This window comes from Somniosus microcephalus, chromosome 7 (assembly GCF_052327205.1).
Source record: "Somniosus microcephalus isolate GS21.2 chromosome 7, FLI_Smic_1.0, whole genome shotgun sequence".
Lineage (NCBI taxonomy): Eukaryota > Metazoa > Chordata > Chondrichthyes > Squaliformes > Somniosidae > Somniosus > Somniosus microcephalus.
Genome location: NC_140993.1, coordinates 239389362 through 239409395, shown reverse-complemented (window position 1 = coordinate 239409395; position 20034 = coordinate 239389362). Strand labels below are relative to the sequence as shown.

General features: G+C 40.6%; 1 protein-coding gene across 8 annotated transcripts in view; it reads right to left on the bottom strand.

The window, feature by feature from the left end:
- Positions 1–8260: 8260 nt before the first annotated feature.
- LOC147115171 (V-type proton ATPase subunit C 1-A) overlaps positions 8261–20034 on the bottom strand; it is a 159906-nt gene continuing 148132 nt past the window's right edge. For 6 of the 8 annotated variants that reach the window (XM_085993492.1, XM_085993490.1, XM_085993491.1 and 3 more), the window contains 3 exons: positions 17344–17441; positions 12591–12717; positions 8261–8940 (listed from right to left, as the gene is read on the bottom strand). In XM_085993492.1, coding sequence (XP_085849618.1) covers positions 8845–8940; positions 12591–12717; positions 17344–17441 — 321 coding nt within the window. In that variant the 3' untranslated portion in view covers positions 8261–8844. Of the gene's footprint in view, positions 8941–10005; positions 10066–12590; positions 12718–13213; positions 13308–17343; positions 17442–20034 lie in introns of those variants that run through there. The other 2 variants (XM_085993493.1, XM_085993494.1) reach the window with 2 other exon arrangements.

The window sequence follows — 20034 nt, the reverse complement described above, 5'->3', positions numbered from 1 at the left end:
TGCTAGAATCTATTATTAAGGACGTAGTAACAGGGCACTTAGAAAATAATAATAGGATTGGGCAGTCAACACAGATTTATGAAAGGGAAATCATATTTGCCAAATCTGTTAGAATTTTTTGAGGCTGTAACTAGCAGAATAGATAAGGGGGAGCCAGTGGAGGTGGTGTACTTGGATTTTCAGAAGGGCCAAATGGCCTAATCCTATTTCTTATGTTCTTATGACTTATTTTCTTCATGTAGGGCAGTTTATGTGTCTTGGAGATACTATGGTCGTTAAATGATAGCTCAATCATAAGTTTGCATTAAAGGTGCTGATTCAGGTTTGATATTCGTAAGGGAGTCAGCAAAGTTTGCAGAGCTATGGGGAAAGGACAGGGGAGTGGGACTAGCTGAAGCGCTGTTGCAGAGAGCTGGCATGGGCTCGAAGGGCCGAATGGCTTCCTTCTGGGCTGTAACTTTTCTATGATTCTGATTCTAAGTTTCACATTTATGTTGTCAGTTAAGTTTACTAATCAAGTAAAATCCAAGACGGATTTTAATTTGCTGCCTACTTTTTAATAATTTTAATTTATAGCTGGCATAATAGTGTTTATTCTTCCATTATCCAAAGATTAGGAGAATACAATGCTCCAATTTTCTGATCTAATTACAGTAACAATTATTTTAATTTTTCCCCTAGGATACACTGCATTACCAGATTTTGTGCATTAAAAGTTGCACTCTGAATTGTAAGGAATGAAGACTCACTATGGGAGTGATCTTTGAAGTGGAGAGCACAAGACAAATATCAGTGAAGCCCCAAAAATCCTAACGGGATATTCCAGATAAATTCAAATCACAAAAATCTCAATACTCTTCTGGGGTGATTTACGAATGTACCTTGAAATGGAAGTTCCTTTAGAAAAATTGTACTATTTTAAACTTTGAAAACAGTGTGGATATTGATGCATGATGTAAAATATTTGGGTATCTGTTAGTCACCCTTTCTCCTTATCCTTTCCAATAAAAGGCCTTTTTACACTATTCATGTACAACACACATCTTGAAAATTCAGTCGCAAGAGCAATCAGATTGGCTCAACGGTAGCACTCTTGCTTGAATCAGAAGGTTGTGGCTTCAAGCCTCAATCCAAGCACTTGAGCACAAAATCTAGGCTGACACTTCAGTGCAGTACAGAATGAGTATTGCATTATCAGAAGTGTCATCTTAAACCGAGGCCCCGTCTGCCTGTTTAGGTGGACTTAAAAAAGGTCCCATGGCATTATTTGAAGAGCATCAGGAACACATTCCAGCATCTTGGCCAACATTTATCCTTCAACCAACCACGCCAAAAGAAATACATTAACTGGTCATTTATCTCATTGCTGTTTGTGGGACCTTGTGTGTAAATTGGCTGCCACCTTTGTCTACGTAAATTATTTTTAAGTGTAGTCACTGTTGTTAAGTGAAGTGGGTGCTTTGGGACATCTGAGGACGTGAAAGGAATTCTATAAATGCAAGTTGTTTCTTTCTAATCTGTATTATTGCTGTTTATTTTTCAGTAGTAAAACTGAAGAAAATAATGGCATTTCAATGAGCTCCCCCGAGGATGACTAGTTAAATTCTGATGAATTCTTGTAATACAAATATAGGAGTAGGGAAAAGGTATTTTTCACTGGTTTCACAGGGACCAGCACTTCCAATTTTTGTCTCAGTCTACATTGAGCAATCCTTATTCGGAGTAAAGAGTCATAAAATAGTCATATTCATAAGTCATAAATCAGCTTAGTGAGGGAAAAGCATTAATGCTTCTGCATCCATATTTCAAAGAACATGAAATGAAGTTCTATTTTTCATTTACTCATCTAGAGCTTCTAATTATACATTTTTCATGTTTCCCTGGTAACCAGTTGCATGCATATAGCCAAGTCCTACTGAGATATAGCATCTATTTCATATTTTGTACAATTAAGTATTGCAAACATATATAAAATAATCTAAACAATTAAAATAAATTATTTTTCAATAACTGGTGGGCAACATATTGTTGAAAAACTTCAACAAAAATCGACAAAGCCTTAATAAAAGCTACTTCCCACCTGTTAAGCTGCACTGTCACCAGTCTCCTAGCACCTTAATTGACCTATTGTATAGTACATCTTGTGACATGCACTTTCCGTTGTGTAACACTAACTTTTGCCATCACACTTTTGTCACATTTCTCCTACTGATTCTCCTAACTCTTCGAATCCTGCAATATCTGGTCTCCCCGGTAGGTGGCACTGTTTCTTCCCTTTGAGGCATCGCAGGTTGTGCTGCTTCAGAACATTCAAGCCTTCCACGCAAATTTGTTGAACAATAAATTAAAAGTAAAATATGTTGTAAAATAATTCTATCCTCCCTTCCCACTGCCAGTGGCAGACGACCACCACCCTCTGGCCTACCCTGGCCCAGCCTGTTTGCTACTGCCATAGCCTTAGGACCTCACTGTTGCCCTTATGCCTGCTCTGGTGTACTCCACAGCTTGTTCCCTGCCACCTGGTAGCCTTCAGGCCTCACCATTGCAGTTCTCACTTCATGTACTCTTCACTAGTTTGCCAGCATTAATCTGGTGAGGGCGGGTAAGGACAAGATGGAATGATGGGCAAAGGATTGAGCTCCACCCGCTTCACATTGCTTTCTGGCGCTACCCTCTGCCCTGGCCAGATCCCCGCTCCCTACCCAGGACCAAAAGCCAGCCTGTAGCCAAATTCTCCCACCACTCTTCGCCCAAGTCACCTTGCAATCCACCGCCCCAAACAAAGCTGTAGCTTTAGCAGATTCCACCCCTCACACCTGTTGATCGATGCCCTGTTTGTATTACTTTATTGACCTCACTGCACCCCATTCACCACCTGTGGCCTTCAGTGGCTCCCTTCCCCACCACACACCAACTCCCACCCAAAAGAAGAAAATGAACAGAGGACAGAGAGGATGGGGGTAGGGTGAGAAAGAGAATAGAAGAGGGCAACGAGGAAGAGAGAAATGGAGAAAAGCAGAAAAGATTAGAAAGTGAGACAGGGAAACAAAAAAGAGAGACAGAGAAGGAACAGTATGAATATAATACAGGCAAAAGACCGTATGCTCAGATTTACTTTAGCAACATCGTAAGAGATCCACTATTACAAAAGTCTTGCATGTAACATGTGCTTCCTGCAAATGTAATTTATTTCTCATTGGTCAATTTTTCTTGGTCACTCTGTTGATTGGCTCAAAGTAACAGCTGCAAATTCAAACTTAAGTGGTAGATTAGTCAAAAACAGGGATAACAGTTAGAAAACTAAAACTACAAAGGACTTATGAAAACTCCAACCAGCGGTCTTTAAAGGGGCTGCTGGAGGTTGCCAATACAAAGATTTTTTTCAATTTTAAACTTACCTTAATGTGGAGCCAGGAAGAGAAGAGCACAACAGGACGTGTGGGGGTTCAAATATCGGCAGAGTGGGATTCACCCGATTCCGCCACACTCGGGCCCACGCCATTTTAACAGGCAAGTTTTAGGCAGATTCGGAGACCCTCATCCCAGGTCTCATCAAAATACAAAAGTTGAGAGTCATTAGGACCCCAACCCAACTTTAACGCGCAGTCTCACATTTGGTGCTGGAACACAGGAGCAAGCCCAGAAAAGGGCAGCGGTCAGTAAATTAAAAAAAAATTTAAATCATTTCCATGAGAGTCAGGGCCCCAATAAGGAAACGTTGGGCCTTCCCAGCCATAGACTTCCAACCGTCCTTCCCCGACCGTACTTGTCTGCTGACCACTTGCACCACTTACCTGAATGGCAGGGATCGTTCCTGTGGGTCCCCGGCTGCAGCCTCCCACCCCAAGTGCAGCTTCCACTCCCGCTCGAAGGCCTCCACATCAGTCCCGCCAGGTTTGGCCAGGAGTTGGGACCTGGACTACAGTAATGAGGCCCATTAGTTAAAATGGCCAGGGCCTCAAATTGGCATGTCCGCAAGCCTGCCGCCCCCACGCTTGGAGTTAAAATTGGGGAGAGTGTTCGGGTAAATGTGTGCTCAAACTGGAGAAGGGTTAGGAGTAGTGTATCCCCAGAGTAAGTGCCGGGTCCACGTTTGATATCAGTTAATATACAGATGATTTGTATGTGGGCACAGCGAACACAACCTCCAAGTTTGCTAACAACACAAACGTAGGAGGTTTGGAAAACAGTGGGGAGGATTTTAACAGCCTTTGGGGAGATAGACACATTAGGAGAATGGGCAGATGCAATTCATAAGTGAGGTAAAAACAAGGAAAGGAGTATATGCTCAATGGAAAGATACTGAAGGGTGTGGATGAACAGCAAGACCTAGGAGTTCAAGTACACAATTCCCTGAAAATGCAAGTACAGGTAAAGCCATAAAAAGGCCAATAGAATTTAGGATTTTATTAATAGGGGCATAAAGGACAAGAGGATAGAATTTATACCAAACAGCAGTTATGTCACAGAGTACCAAGTACAGTTTTGGGCACTTCATTATAAAAAGGACATTAAAGCCAAAGAGCATAGTTTCAGTAGGGTGCCAGGGATAGGAAACTATAGTTATGAAAAGACTTGAAATAGTGGAACTATTTCCATTGGAGCAGAGAAGGCTGAGAGATTTAATACAGATTTTTTTAAATTTTGATAGAATGAATAGGGTGGGGAGTCAGTGGCCAAGTCATCAATTTAAAATCAGAGTGAGGAAAGGGATCAGAGGAAATTTCTTCACACACAAGCTTTTTGGACCGTGGATTACTTTGTGACGTGGATTGGTTGAGGAAGAGAGCATTACATCTTTTAAGGAAATTAGATAAATATTTGAAGCAAAGGTCGAGAATGGAACAGTGAGAATTGTTTCAGACTGCTCTAGGAAAAAGCTGGCACAGAAACCATGGGCTGACTGACCTCCTCCTGTGCTGTAAACTTATATGATTTATTAATTTAAGTGTATGGGCCCGATTTTGTGGCTTGTGTGGGAAATGGTCGGGTTCCCCGAATGTGGGGTTCTGACACACAAAAAAAATGTCAGCCAGCTGCACGCAATTTTCCATCAAGTGGCCAATTAATTGCCAGCGTGTGAACAGCCTTGCTAATTGCCCATTTCTAGTCAGAAAGCCCTACAGTATGATGCCATCATTCATGGTGCTTTCAAGGTCCACAGCAAGCATTGCTTCCTCTGTTGGCTTCCAAACAAACCAGACAGGATGGCAGAGGAGCCTGCAGCAGCTGTGGCTAGTGCCAGACCCCGAGCTGCCTCCAAATTCGATGAAGCTTCACTGCAGGCATTATTGGATGGGGTTAGGGCCCACAGGGAGGTCCTCTTCCCTAGGTCAGGCAGGAAGAGGCCTCCCACTGAGACCAAGGCTGCATGGATGCAGGTGTCAGCAGAGGTCAACTCGAATGTGCATGTAACCTTGGCATCACATCTCTAACTCCTTCCTCTACTCCCCCACAGGACCATCCAGAGCCCCCGTCCCCACTGTGGAGGAGAAAGAGGCTGTGCAGCCAGACTCCTCAGAGGAAGCTCCAACCTCTGAGGGCGCAGCATCGGCAGAAGTAAGCGCACCCAGCACCAGCACAGACACTCACACCTCAGGGGGACCTTCAGGACATATAGTGTTGTCACCTGGTGTTTCACAGCTCACAAGTGAGCCTCAGCAGATTCTGGAGACAGGGACAGCAGTGGAGAGTCCTCGTCGGAGGGCGCAGGACTCTGCCAGCTCAGCCCAGCTGCGCTGCATGCCTACCCTCTGCCTCTGGGTCCATCCGCAAGAGGTGGTGATGGATCTCCATGCACAGATGCAGGAGTCTCTGGCAGGTTTTGTCTCCAGGGTCGCTGCCGGTGTGGAGAAGTCCATAGCGACCATGAGCAGAGCCTTTGTGGAGTCATTGGCGCATGAACGCATCACCATGGAAAAGGTTGGCAACCTCCATAGAGGAGATAGCTCGCCAGGGTACAGAAAACATGGTGAGTGCTCATAAGAGAATGACATCTCTTGAGAAGCGTTGGCCATCTATTGAACAGAGAAACGAGACCTTCATGGAAGTCCTTCTGAGTAGGACTGCCAGTGCAGATATGGGTCCCCATGGCCCCCTAAAGCGCAGCAAGGTGCTCTCAAACCACTTCCAAGCGCTGGCCCCTTCTGGCCTATGCAGCTTCAGGTGAGTGAGCAGCAGCCTGGTGCTCCTGGCGCTCATCCTGCTGTTCCTGGTTCTGCTGCTGCCACCTCTGCTGCTGGAGATCCTCTAATGGCAAGAAGGGAAGGAAAAAAAGGCGTCCCATGCTTCTCGTAGATGCCTCCGCTGAGGAAGCGCTGAGTGAGGGTGGCGAGAGGGGCTTCCCAGGAGATCACATTGGAGAAGTGTGTGAGGCTCCAACCTTCCACAGCTGTGCCTAAGCCTTAAAGAAGTAGCCCCAAGCCTGCAGCAACAAGGTCTTTCACCATACAAATGCTCTCCGTTTAAATCGCAGCTTTCCCCGAATGACCTGCAGCTGACAGCAAGCAAGCAAGCCGGCAAGCTTCACGCCAGCTTTCGTCAGTAGGGTTCCCCGCAGGTGTGTTTAGCGTGGGGAACCCACAAAATCGCAACGGCCCCTGAAAATAGGTTTAAAGATGGTAATAATTGCTGATTAGTGTTCCGATGGCCAGTCCCGCCAGCGGCGGGCGGGACTGATTCGGGTCACAGACTAACGGCGGTCCGAAAGTCAGACGGGGCAGGGAATCAGGCGGGGGGGGTGTGGGGGGGCTGTGTGGTGGGAGGTCGTGACCCCCTATTTCTGCGATTTTCGGCCCCCGCCCGCCTGAAAACCCGCCCAACAGCTGGCAGAAAATCGGGGCCTATGTGTCAATACATACACACCCAACCAAACAGCCTGCGTTTATATCGTTCCTTTAACTTGGAGAACACATATTTATGAAATGCCTTCGGCTGAAAAAAAGAGACACTGAGCCAAAAATGAAGAGATTAGGAAGGGTAACCTAAAGTTTTGCCAGAGATTGACTTTGTGTTCATCACCACAAAGGATTGTGGGCTCAATTGTACAGAAACAAGATTGAGGGAAATAACACTGGCAACCTAGCCTTTAAAATGGTGCAGTGATGCTATTTGGGCCACTTGCACTGCTCCAAATACAGTACTTTAAGAGTAAAACAGTCTAACATATGCAATGGAACAACATAATTTTGTTGTATCAGATCTAAAATTGTTATGGTGCAGTAATCATTTAGAACATTTTTCAAGTGCACCCAAAACTAAAATGACGCAACATTAGGACATTCTCAGTCCTGTGATACAAATTTAAGACACGAGACTCCATTCTCTAAAATAAATGGAGTGAACTGGGTGCGTAACTTGCAAATATATGGGCAGCATTCCTGCTGGCTCAGAATTAGACCCGGGATATCTACGGCCGACTACTGATTTATTTTTATATCAACTGATCCATACTGTTTCCTTTAAATTTGCTAAGTGAGGAATAATTTAACATTAAGAAACTTCTTCCACTTTCACTCCCAGACAGCACTTCCATTTGTGAAGGTAGGGCGAGTTATCAGCATATACTACAATGCAGGAGATGTGGCTCTTTAATGCGGTGTGTCTGAGCTACTGCAGGGATGGAGAACAGTCAAAATCAGGGCCACGAGACATACATTGCCAAGAATAATGGGAATAAAGTATCAGAAAAGGCCAACGTTGTAGAGGGACACCAACAGAACAAAAAGAAAAAAAGGGACACACGAAAGGGTGAAAAAATGGTAAAAACTGTAAGTATATAATTTGCAAGAGGCATTTTAGTGTAGCTGGGATATTTGTTTTGACATATTACTAGAAAGAATCAGTAATGTGAGTAGGACTGAAGCTAACTGGCCTGATAACACATGAACCATGGAAAGTAAGCTTGCAGAATTACAAAATGGCCTTTTGGTCCACGTATAGTATAAAAATAAAATTTGACCTCTAACAAAGACAACACATGTAGAAATGTCATTACGCATGGTTCTTTCCTCCACCCAAGTAGAGTTCTAATTGTCCAGCAGAAACATATTTGCAAACGATGAACAGTAATATTCAAGTCCTGTTTGCACTGTTGAGTCCTGCCACTTAAATCAGTGATCATAAATTATACACTTATATACAAAGCTAAAAACTTAGCTAATTTAACAATTCTGTAATATTAGTCAACAAGATTATTTTTAAACATTATAAAATTACTGAATTTCAAAAGCTGTGACAAATGTTCAACACTGAAAAAACCTTGGTTACCATGGCTTTTACATTTATTCCATATTTTGTAGGCGTGATAAATCATGAATGTTTACAGTGTTTGCACATTGGAGTCATGTTTAAAACATCAGTACAGACTCTGTACATCACATACACATTTTCAATAAACACGATTTGTTACGACCAGTGACCATTTAAAATTCTATGTATCAAACACAGGTAAATAGGTGAAATGATACAAACTCTTCTGCACTATTAATATACAGTTGTAAACAAGGTCTTTCAGGAATATTGACAACCAATGCAGTTTACTGCACAGCACTTCACAAATGAGTTTTTTTTTGTTTTTAAATAATGACTTTGTTTCATAAATATAGATCCAGATTATTGCAGCACATAATTCAATACCTGATTGGTAAAAAAGTACATCAACGCATGTTTTCAAAGGAAACAGCAGCAGACAGATCACAGGACTGTACCTAATTGCAGGAATGAGTAAGCAAACACCAGTTAACCCAGACTTGAAGAAAATTAAGGGACGAGCAGGCATCTGTCCAATACTACTGTAACCCATACTCTAAAAGCCAAGGTGGCTGGAGAAGATTGTATTAGCATTTATTTGAATTCAAGCAGGTTGCAGTCAATCTTGTAATACACATATGGGTAGTATTCCTGCTGGCTTAGACTTAGGCCTGGTATGTCCATGGCAGCCTGCAAAAGAAGAAGTTTAAAAACAAATCAGCATTTGATTTATATTATTCTAGCTGATTATTTACTAATTTTGTTTAAAAAAAAAATCTCTGCTCAATTTCAGATGGTGTCGTAGCTGCCAAAGTATACAGATCGTTTACAGAAAATAAGCTTCTATTTTAGGGAGCCACCATATATTTTCCTGAGTATTTTATTCCCCGTTCCAATTATTTACATGAAATATTGCTCAGACACCACTTTGCAATCAAATACAGGAAACTTTGGTTTATCCGGAGGTTAACTGTCCAGAATGCTCGACCCACCGGCAAAAATCAGGAGCCGTTTCGTTAGGTTTTTTTTCTTCTCGTTGCTTTTTTTTCCACCAGTCAGGCTTTGCAAGGTCTCGCTGAAGCTGTTGCTAAGCTACAGAGATGCTTGCAAGGTACGGCCGACTGTTTAGAAGCTGTTGCTAAGCAACAGGGTTTGTTGCCAGATACGGAGATGTTTCAACATTAGTGCTGGTTTGTCCGGCAGTTTTGATGGGATGGCAACAGCTCGGTCCCGTCGGTGCCGGATATCACAAAGTTTCCTGTAATGTAATTCCAAGGTCAATTTCTTTGTGCAAAATTACTCAAATTTCTATATTACAAAAAAAAAAATCTCCATACTTCAAACAGAACTCCACTAGAAAATCTCCACCTAATGAAATATTATGCAAGAGTTACAAGGAATAGTTCTATCAGGCAACCATTTTGATGGATATATGTCTGTGCAAAGGAGAATGTATGGAGTGCATTTTTAAATATTTTGTATAGGTTAGGTTTTTGTAAAATAATTAAGGGGTAGGCCAATATGAGTATTTTCAAAGTTATACTGGTCTATTAAAAATAAAAGCAAGCCAAATTTATGGTATGCCCACTTCCCAACAGGGAGCACTTGAGTAGTTGTGTTTTAACGAGACAGGACAGGTTCGCAGCCATACAGCACAACTAGCCTCCTGAACCCAGATTACTGAGCAACACCACGGGAGATTTCCAGAGACCACTGGTTTAAACACAAAGACAGCCGACACTTAAACACACCAACCTCAACTAGCTCAGTTGGCTGTTAGGATGGGTACCTTGTAATACTGGAACATTCCACTTTCTGGTAGGGGGAAGAAGGGAGATAAAGAAATAACAAAACTTTATTCTATGCCCAAATTGTGTCAGTAAAGATAGAGATGTATTCAGCCTACACCATTCTCCCCTAAAAGATGGCGGTGTGTGCAGGAGAGAGAGGAGAGAGAGATTAAAAGGGAACATGTCTACATCTTTGAAGGGAACTTTCAAAGAGATTGCTAAAACTGAAATCACAAATTGCACCTCCCTGCACCAACTCCTTGTGCTGTTTTTCAGTAATACAGAAGTCTAAACTTGGGGGTTGGGCAGGAGGGAGCGAAAAGGGAGCGAAGGAGGGGGGAGGGTCCAGGAGAATTTTTAGGTTGCTTTATATCATGTTGCTGCTGTTAGGAGTTCACCCCTTGTGGACCAAAATTAACCTAACTAGTATATGGATTACATTTCATTAGGTCGGACCAAACAAAATAGTTAACAGAAATCTCTCATCAGTTTCAGACAATGAGATTGGTTAGAAAATTCCCGAGAGGAATTGGATGTGATGTTAGAATGGCTTCCATTTGTTGCCACGACCCCCACATCAAGGAGGGAGGGAAGGGTGGAGGCGATGATAGTACAATTGTTGGCTCAGTGAGCAAGTCCTTGGCAGAGAGTTGGAAAGGCCGAGAGATTAAGCTGGTGGATTTTTTTCTCCCCCTCTGGGGGAAAAATGCATTTCTCTTAACTTTGAATTTGGAAGCCAAAGGGGCGGAGAACACTTTTTTCCTAAAGTCAGTGCCGGTCAGTTCAGCAAATACTGACTTGTAAAGTGAGGCAGGGCCCATTATTATTCTTGATGTTACAAGGAACAGGAAATAGACTGAATTTCCATGAAAACTGTATTCTGACGCAATATGAGATCATGGAATCCAGCTAGGGGTCATTGTTGGGACCTCCAGGTTACACCATTATATGACTATCATGGTACAAGACCTTGGTTAGGCCTCATGTACAATACTGCATTCAGTTTTTGGTGAATTATAGGCCCTTAGAAAGGTTCAGAGGAGGGCCACTAAATTGAAACCTACTTTAAAAGCCTTTAGTTATCACAATAGGTTTAAAGAGCTGGGTTTCTTTTTTACTCTAGAAAAGCATAGACTTCGGGGAGATTTGATTGAGACGTTTAAAATAATGGAGACACTAAAATGCACCCATGTGGTTAGGCTATTTGAATTACAAAAGCAAAATACTGCCGATGCTGGAAATCTGAAATAAAAACAGAAAATGCTGGAAATACTCAGGTCAGACAGCATCTGTGGAGAGAGAAACAGAGTTAACGTTTCAGGTCGATGACCTTTCATCAGAACTGGGCAAAGTTAGAGATGTAACAGATATTAAGCAAGTACACAGGCAGAGAAAGGGGAGGAAATAACAAAAGGGAAGGTCTGTGATAGGGTGGAAGGCAGGAGAGATTAAATGGCAAAAGGGATGATAGTGCAAGGCACAAGGGAAGGGCAATGGGACAAATAAAGAAACAAAAGATGGGTCTAGAGGAGGTGTAAATGGGAATAGCAGAATCATTAGACTGTAACAATTTCAGATCATAACCATTGGTCCCATTTTTTCACCCTATTTTGCCTTGCGCCATCATCCTTTTGTCATTTAATGTTTTCTGCCCTCCACCCTATCACAGACCTTCCCTTTTGTTATTTCTTCCCCTCCCACCTTTCCCTGCCTCTGTACATAAGAACATAAGAAATACGAGCAGGAATTGGCCACTTGGCCCCTTGAGCCTGCTCCGCCATTCAATAAGATCATGGCTGATCTTGGGCTCAAAGCCACTTCCCTGCCTGCTCCCCATAACCCTTCATTCCCTTATCTTGCAAAAATTTGTCTATCTCCACTTTACATGTATTTAATGACCCAGCCTCCACAGCTCTCTGGGGCAGAGAATTCCACAGATTTACGACCTTCAAGGAAGAAATTCCTCCTCATCTCAGTTCTAAAACGGTGACTTTATTCTGAAACTATGCCCCCCGAGTTCTCGATTCCCCCCGAGGGGAAACATCCTCTCTGCATCTACCCTGTCAAGCCCCCTCAGTATCTTATGTGTTTCAATGAGATCACCTCTCATTCTTCTAAATTCCAATGAGTATAGGCCCAGCCTGCTCAATCCTTCCTCATGAGTCAACCCCTCATCTCTGGCATTAACCTAGTGAATCGTCTCTGAACAGCCTCCAATGCAAGTATATCCTTCCTTAAATAAAGAGACCAAAACTGTACGCAGTACTCAAGGTGTGGTCTCACCAATACCCTGTACAGTTGTAGCAGGACTTCCCTGCTTTTATACTCCAATCAACTTGCTTAAAATCTGATACAGCTCTAACTTTTTCCAATTCTGATGAAAGGTCATTGATCTGAAACGTTAATGGTTTCTCTCTCCACAGATGCTGTCTGAACTGCTGAGTATTTCCAGCATTTTCTGTTTTTGTTTATAATTAGAAAAACTAATTGTTCTGCTTTATTGGTAGCATCCATCGACAGAAAATCAAATTTTGCCATGCAGATACCTACATCAATGATGGCAGCTGCACTGCTGTCCAGGTGTTTGTATAGATCATTAAGAATTTCTCGAAGCTTCTTCAACATCTTTTTGTTGGGTTGTAACAGCATTGCCTGGAAGTTTACTGGCAAACCATATCTGAATACAAGAGGCAAGGCAAAATTACAAAGTGACAAAGAATGATGCCAAGATATTAGCAGTATTTCCTGGTCTTTTCATGTGTAAAATACGGTGCCAAACACATGTAGAGATGCTTTATAACTTTCACGTTAAACTGAATTTTAACCAACCCTTTCTTGAAGTTTCAAATATAATTCTTTTCAAAAATTTCTACACAGATGAAAAACTGAAGAAAACTTTATTGAAGCTTAGCACAAAGTAATTCTTTGGGAGAAACTAATTTAAGTTTTCCACGTACAACATAGCAGTCCACTCCCTATTAAAAAAATTCCAATGCAATATAGGAACCCTATGTACCCCATTATAATACAAAATTTCTTACAACTGCACGTACTATGTGTCACACTTTTAACTTCCTGTGTCATGATTTTGTCACAACTTGTGGCAATGTAGTAACACTGATATACATTATTTTTAAATGGGTATGATGAAACGCCTCCTTTAATATACTTACCTTTCAGTCCTGCTACACTAGGTGACGCTGCTACCCTTCTTTCACTCTACTACCTCTGTTCATTGCCCTGAGCCTGCCTGAGCTTCTTGCCTCACTGTAACAAAGTTAAAGGTATTTCATCACAACCAATAGCCTGTAAATAGTTTAAATATGTTTATAAACTTTATTCTGCTTAGAATTAATATTTTAGTGTCTCATATTTAAGATTTTCCCGATATTATTTTAATTCTACTGATAAATAAATGGCAGTCCTTCAACTGCAAATGCTCCAAGTATCAGATGAGACCGTAAAGAGATTTTATCCGGTTTTCACTGGGGTCATTTCCCCAAATTTTTCACACTACCAATAAACTGCCAGTTGCCGTTGCAGCTGCTGGCTGCTTGCAGTGCACATCAAATGATATTTCACAGTAATTAAAATTCTGCTATTTGTTCAGTTGCTCTGTGTGCACATCCCTTCAGTAGCAGGCTCCGTCACGCACTGATTTGAGGAGTGCTTTCATCACATTCTTTTGGAATAGTGAAATAAACATTAACATTAGACTGATCTTTCCTCGCCATGTGCAACTGCACAGGAGATTGACTAGTTTATTTATATTTTTCCCCCCCATGCTTGGTTTATTTATATTTTTCCCCTCCATGCTTGGGGACCACATTTTGGTTCCACAAATTATTTCTCAACTGCCTCTCAGCACACACACAGCTTCTCTAGTCAAAATGATCGTGTTCCCGCTCTCTGCTAATCTACAGCAAAGGAAGCAACTTTGGATGACTGGGCTTTTGATTTATTCCAGAGTATGCAGCGCCCCCAGCTGGTAGCAGGTTTTCCTGAATTGGAGTCGCTTCAGATCAGCCTGAAGCAACAGCCCCATCACAATCAATGAAGCTACTGAGGGGCGCAGGGAGTTGATCCAGAGAAGTCACCAGGACAGCCGAGATGCAAGGAGATCTAGCGTGGCAAGTCTCCGTTTTGACATTTAAAATAAATGTCAAGTCATATTTTCATCAGTATATATATATTTTCAAACAGACAGTTTGAAGGAATACTTTAAACAAAAATATTCTCCACAGACTTTTCTCCCCCTCCTGTACTTCTGCATAATTGGAATACATTGCTTTCATGACAAGCTCAATTATGAAGGAATGAGTGGAAGGTGCTTGTATTCTTCAGACCTAGCTTCTGTATTAGACATTTCACATATACTCTTATTCATTGTACTTTGGATAAAAGTACATCTGATTCTGTAAGTCAATCACACACTTTAAACTATGAGAGATAAATTTACAGGACTATCCTGGTAAAGGAGGTGTTTCTCAGTAAAGCTAGTCCTTTCTATGCCACGGGAAAACTACCATTTTCATTCCCCTCCCAATGATATAATACAAAGTTAATTACAGCAGTAATGCAAGACATAGAATTTAACAGAAAAAACATTATGCAAAAATAGAGATAGCTGGCATGGTCTTAAGGGTTGAAACACGGTAATTGGGGTCTGATGATCCTATAAACCACACGCTAAGCTGCTGTACCATCCTTCTAACGTATATTCTTGCCAAATCGAGGGTGCTGAAATAGGTTTTTTCTTCATGTTTGTAAAGAAGTGTCCATTGAGTATATTATAATCAAACTGAAGAGATTTCAAGCCCCTTATTCTACAATTCCATACTTACTGTTGTGTCAAATCAAATCAATGTTTCTTTTTCCATACAGCTATATTTCCATCATCTGCAGACTAAACCAGTATAATATCCTAGCAATACCACAGCATCACCATGCCAGCCTCAATCAAACGTAAATGTCTTTCGGCCGATGGGCAGCCATCATTTTCAGATTTCAATTTTTTTTTAAAAAGAGCTGAAAACAAAGACTTTTTCCCCCACCAAAAGTATACATCGTGGATCAACAGCTTATCAAGGGGAACAAACTGTAAAGACACATGTCCTTTTGAGAGTTCTGCACTTAAGTTCTCTTTCATGGAACTTTAAATGGGTGCTCATCTGCAGTTCTTTCTGACCACTATAAGCATTAACAGATTTCAGCAAGTAACTCAATGAAACCCTAAACATTTCATGGGAGGGAAAGAAATATGTGCTGTAAACCAAAGATAAAAAGTTGGATGAACTAATTGATCACCAAGAAAGATTGAAAAGGAAGGAAGCATTTGGTTTGCAATTTGGTTTTCCTTTTTAAACCTGAAGTTGTGATTATAAACATTCACCCAGAAAATCATTTATTTGCTCAAGGTTGCTATCATCTGATTTTTGGACCTAAATTCAAGAAAAATACAACACAAATTACTCCCAACCTGTAACCTGACCAAGAGCCCTCGAATGTTGGTGGCCCCGTTATTAGAAGGGGTGTGCGCAATTGAGACCTGGGTGATTTAACTTGAAAAGATTTCATCACTCGGGAAAGGCTGTGAACACACATTTTGTAGAATGGTCCCCAGATTCAAGAATTGACCCAACTCCATAAATATTGTTGTAGCTGTGTCTGAACAGATTGGCCTGCTGGGCCTCCAACAACATAGATGTGCATACTACCAAGGAAAGAAGCACCAACAGTCGTGTAATCTGCTTCAGCTGGCTCATACCAGTGCCTGATATGGAGCTCAATTTCAAGGTCACACCCTTAAAGACAACCTGAACTGGCATAAAAGCAGCAGAGAATTTTTTTTTCTGTGCTAGCTCTGAATATGGAGTCTTTCTTTGACTAACTATACTTGATTCTGTCTCCAACACTGGTGCAAAGTTCTGGATAACGGTGATAAATTTGGTGTAAGTTTAGCAGCCCAATGTACAGTACTCAACATTTCTCTATTTCTAAAAACATATTCTATGCAGCATTCAGTTCATTCTTGATGTTTTTTTTTTATATAAACGTAAAATGAGAAAAGGCAGCCCCATGATTTGAAAGCCTGCGTGTTTCTACCCAGATGAAGGGCAATAATCAATGAAGCAATAAACTTCAGCAGATCTTTAGAAGGTGGTGTTGGGCAAGAATCATTGAAGCTTCTTGCCCAACACCTTCTTCTAAAGATCTGCTCAAGTTTCATGTGAACTGAGACTACAATTGAGGGGAGAAAACCTACCCTGCATGGTTGTCAATAGTGGAGATGGGTCTTACCACTCGATGCATGATTTAAACTGCACCATAAACAATTTTAAACTTTTTCAAAAATTGCAAAAGAACCAGTGGTGAATGAATATCTTGTGAATTAGACATGGCTGGGCAATTATATAGTTTATGTTCATATTTCCTTCATTCTTTAAAATCACAATTCAAGTTAGTGGAAATTCTGAGAATTTACATTTTAGTTAAACACATTTCCCACAATCCATCTTTGCTTGAAATACTTGGGGTGGAAACACACCATCTATCAAAAAGCAAAATACTGCCGATGTTGGAAATTTAAAACAATGCTGGAGACACTCAGCAGGTCAGACAGAATCATTCAGAAAACAAGTCAGTTGATGTTTCAGGTTTGAACCCTTCCTCAGAACAGAGTGGATTTTGCATATAAACCAATATCCAATTAAATGTTTTATTCAGTACAAGATAGTTTGTGGCTGAAGTCAGTCATTACTTGTAATTCTGAATTACCAGCTTGAAACATCATTTAACAAAGGTACTACCTCCTTATCTCATACTTCATTTGTATAGCAATGTCATTCATCAGTGTGGCTGAGATAGTTATAAAAATATAATTCAAACCAAAGAGAGATACTTATTTTCAGATATGATACAGCAAGCATAATCCAACTCAAATCGAAAGTGAAAGAAATAGAAAAACAAAAGCTGATCACCAACCAGAGATTACCTTAAATAGTGCAAAAGTTGGAAGATCAAACAATTTCATCTCCAAAGTTGGATTTCTGGAGAGGTGATTTACCTCGAGTGAGATGTCAAGTACATTCGAAGAAGAGGCTTCTGACCAATAGTCAAATAACCAACCTCAAACATTATACTGTACTAATTTAGTGGAACTATTATGCAATGATTATAAATTAAATTGATGATAAAAGTAAGCGTTGAAACTAAAGAAAAGCTTAAAAAGGAGATTGTGAGATAGCATTTGCAATTGCATCGTGAGAAATTTCAAATTAGTGAAGTTACTAATCAACCATACCTTAGAACAGACTCTACAAAAACCCGTAATGCTTTCACATGAATCCATGCAATGAAAGCTTCACTGAAGTTAACTTTCAGCCATCGCACCAAGGGACCCTGTAAACAAACAGTTTAGCACTTTAAGCAAAGACTAGTTTATTGCAATGCTGTTAGTCTTCTGTATCTTTTTCCACAATATCACTTGTTTAGCTTCAAGCTTTATGATAATCATTTACAAAACTGTTGATATTTATTTTTCAACTAGGATGTATAAAACAAAATCTGTGCACTTGGTTACCTGTATTTACTGTTTCTTATAAAAGTAATATTGCAAAATATGAAGGAATCCTCTATTTTAATTTATTCAAGTGCTGCATTAACAGATTTACCACCCAAATTGGATAATTTGCTTTTATTTTATACTCTCATTACTTGTACATGTTTTAGCCTTCTTGAGTACAAAATGCCTATTGCAAGCAAACATTATGTCAAAGGTCATTTGCAACAGCAGTTTTCATATAAACGTTTAAAATTGTAAGACAGGGACTGCAGCACAGCACATGGTTGTGGCGAGGCATGGTGCTGATGATCATCGGGTATTTTTTATCATTTTCCCTCAACCAAAAATGAAGCACCCATTTAACTCAATCTATCCATATTAAATTCTGTACATACACCGTGCACTCATCATTCCTCACCATTTCTGTCATGCCTCTAGGTGGCATCTCAATACTTGCAATTTTAATTGCAATATTTTCTCTATTTTTTTTTTTAAGATCTTGCCACATTTCAGCCTCCTGCCTCCCCTCTAAAATTTGAAGTTTAATTGGATGCCTGCTTCTGGCTGGCTTCATCACCTGCAACTGGTGCCCCTAGGCTACTCTTTGCAAATGTGTTTTACTTTACATTTTTATATGAATATACATATTCCCAAGTTCTAGAAATACATATATTCCACACGAAATGAATATATTCCCTAGCTCCCAAATGCAATATAATTAGCAAGCCTCCCTTGCAGAGCTTCATTCTGCTCCCCGCTGTCTTCAGCTGACGAGGCTATCGCTGTCCATCTCTCCCACCCTCCATTGTCTGTCTGCCATAGCTACTCACATTCTGCACCAGTCACTGCTTCCTCACTGTGGCTGCTTTCTCGCACATTTCCAAGCCTAAATGCTCTCAGGGCCCGGATCGCACTTCTGCCCCTCCGAGTTCATGTTTGCCTCACCACAGCCTGCCGCTGCTAATAAATGCAATTAATAATCAACTGAACCTTATCAAGAAAGGATTTGTGGGCAAGTGTCCAAACCATTTGTCCTCATTTGCTTCCCTTTAACATTTAATTTAAATTATTGCAGCAATGGAACCATCTGGGGAAAGCTGAACTGATCAGCAAAAACTAATGGTGCCATGCTAACATGCAACACTTGCAGCTCAAAAGGAAGATGTGGCCGTTGCTTTCTAATTGTGAGAAATACAAACAGGGCAATATACATCATTCCTATGGTTCCTGGGCTATGTTGCTTTTTTTTAATTCCTGGCAACTTTAGTTTTCTTGAGGTAGAAAAAAATGGGGTGGGGTGGGGGAGGGAAGAGAAAGCCAGGGGAGAAATGAGGAAATACAAGTGGAATTTGATGTAATGACATTCAAACTTCTGTGCCTTCTACTAGTAATACAGACCTTTTACATTTCATTGTTGCTTTTTTTTTTTCAGGTTATAATTATTTAATGTTGTGATGTACTGGATAGCAATAATACAGACATCACATGCAGTTGAAAGGCACAAAGAACCAAAACGAGAGAGAGAGATTTGGGGAAACTATGCTGGTTGACATCCGTCAACATTTTGGTGAATTGGAATTTACAATACTAAAATTTTATTTCATTGAATTTCTCTCTTGAATCCTTTTAAGATGCAAGAATTTGTCAGTCAACCAGTTCATCAAGTCACACATTAAGCAGCTCTGCGGTGGACTTTGCCTGTACTCCACTAGGTTGCAAGCTATTGTCATGTTACTTTGCACCTATTTTAATATGAAATCAATTAATTTAAATATCCAATTAGTCCTAACACCTTACATCAACCAGCCACTTAAAAAACATATTCTTTTATTTAAAATTAACCCAAAAAAGTGACAATCCCACATAACTAATACTTGTTCAGTTAATCATATTGATTACCTCAAATACCCCACTAAATGTGAACCAATAAAAAACAAGTTCCATTCCCTAGAAAGAGCAGCAACCAACAATCACCAATATGCAAACCTAAAAATAACAATTAAACAAAATATAACGGGATACCCATAAACCTACAAATGGGCTGCTCCAAGTCGTTGCAGTTGATCTTTCAAGTATATGTTCTAAATTTGTTTATGGAATTCTTTAAAAAATCTAAGCGGTGTTCATGGAGTCAAGCTACTTTGCAGGTGATTTCTTTCATTACTCAAATCATTAAAATTGTTATTTCCAAGAAAAAACAAAAACTTGTATGTATATAGCAACTTTGATGTCATAAAGACATTTCAAAGTGCATTACAGCCAATTAATTACTTTTTAATTGTAGTCTGTTGTTTTGTAGGCAAACACGACAACAATTTGCGCACAGCAAGGTCCCACAAACAGCAATGTGATTAATGGCCAGTTTTTCTGTTTTTGATGATGTTGGTTGACGGTTAAATGCTGGCCAGTATGAAGTCATTCCACCAAAAC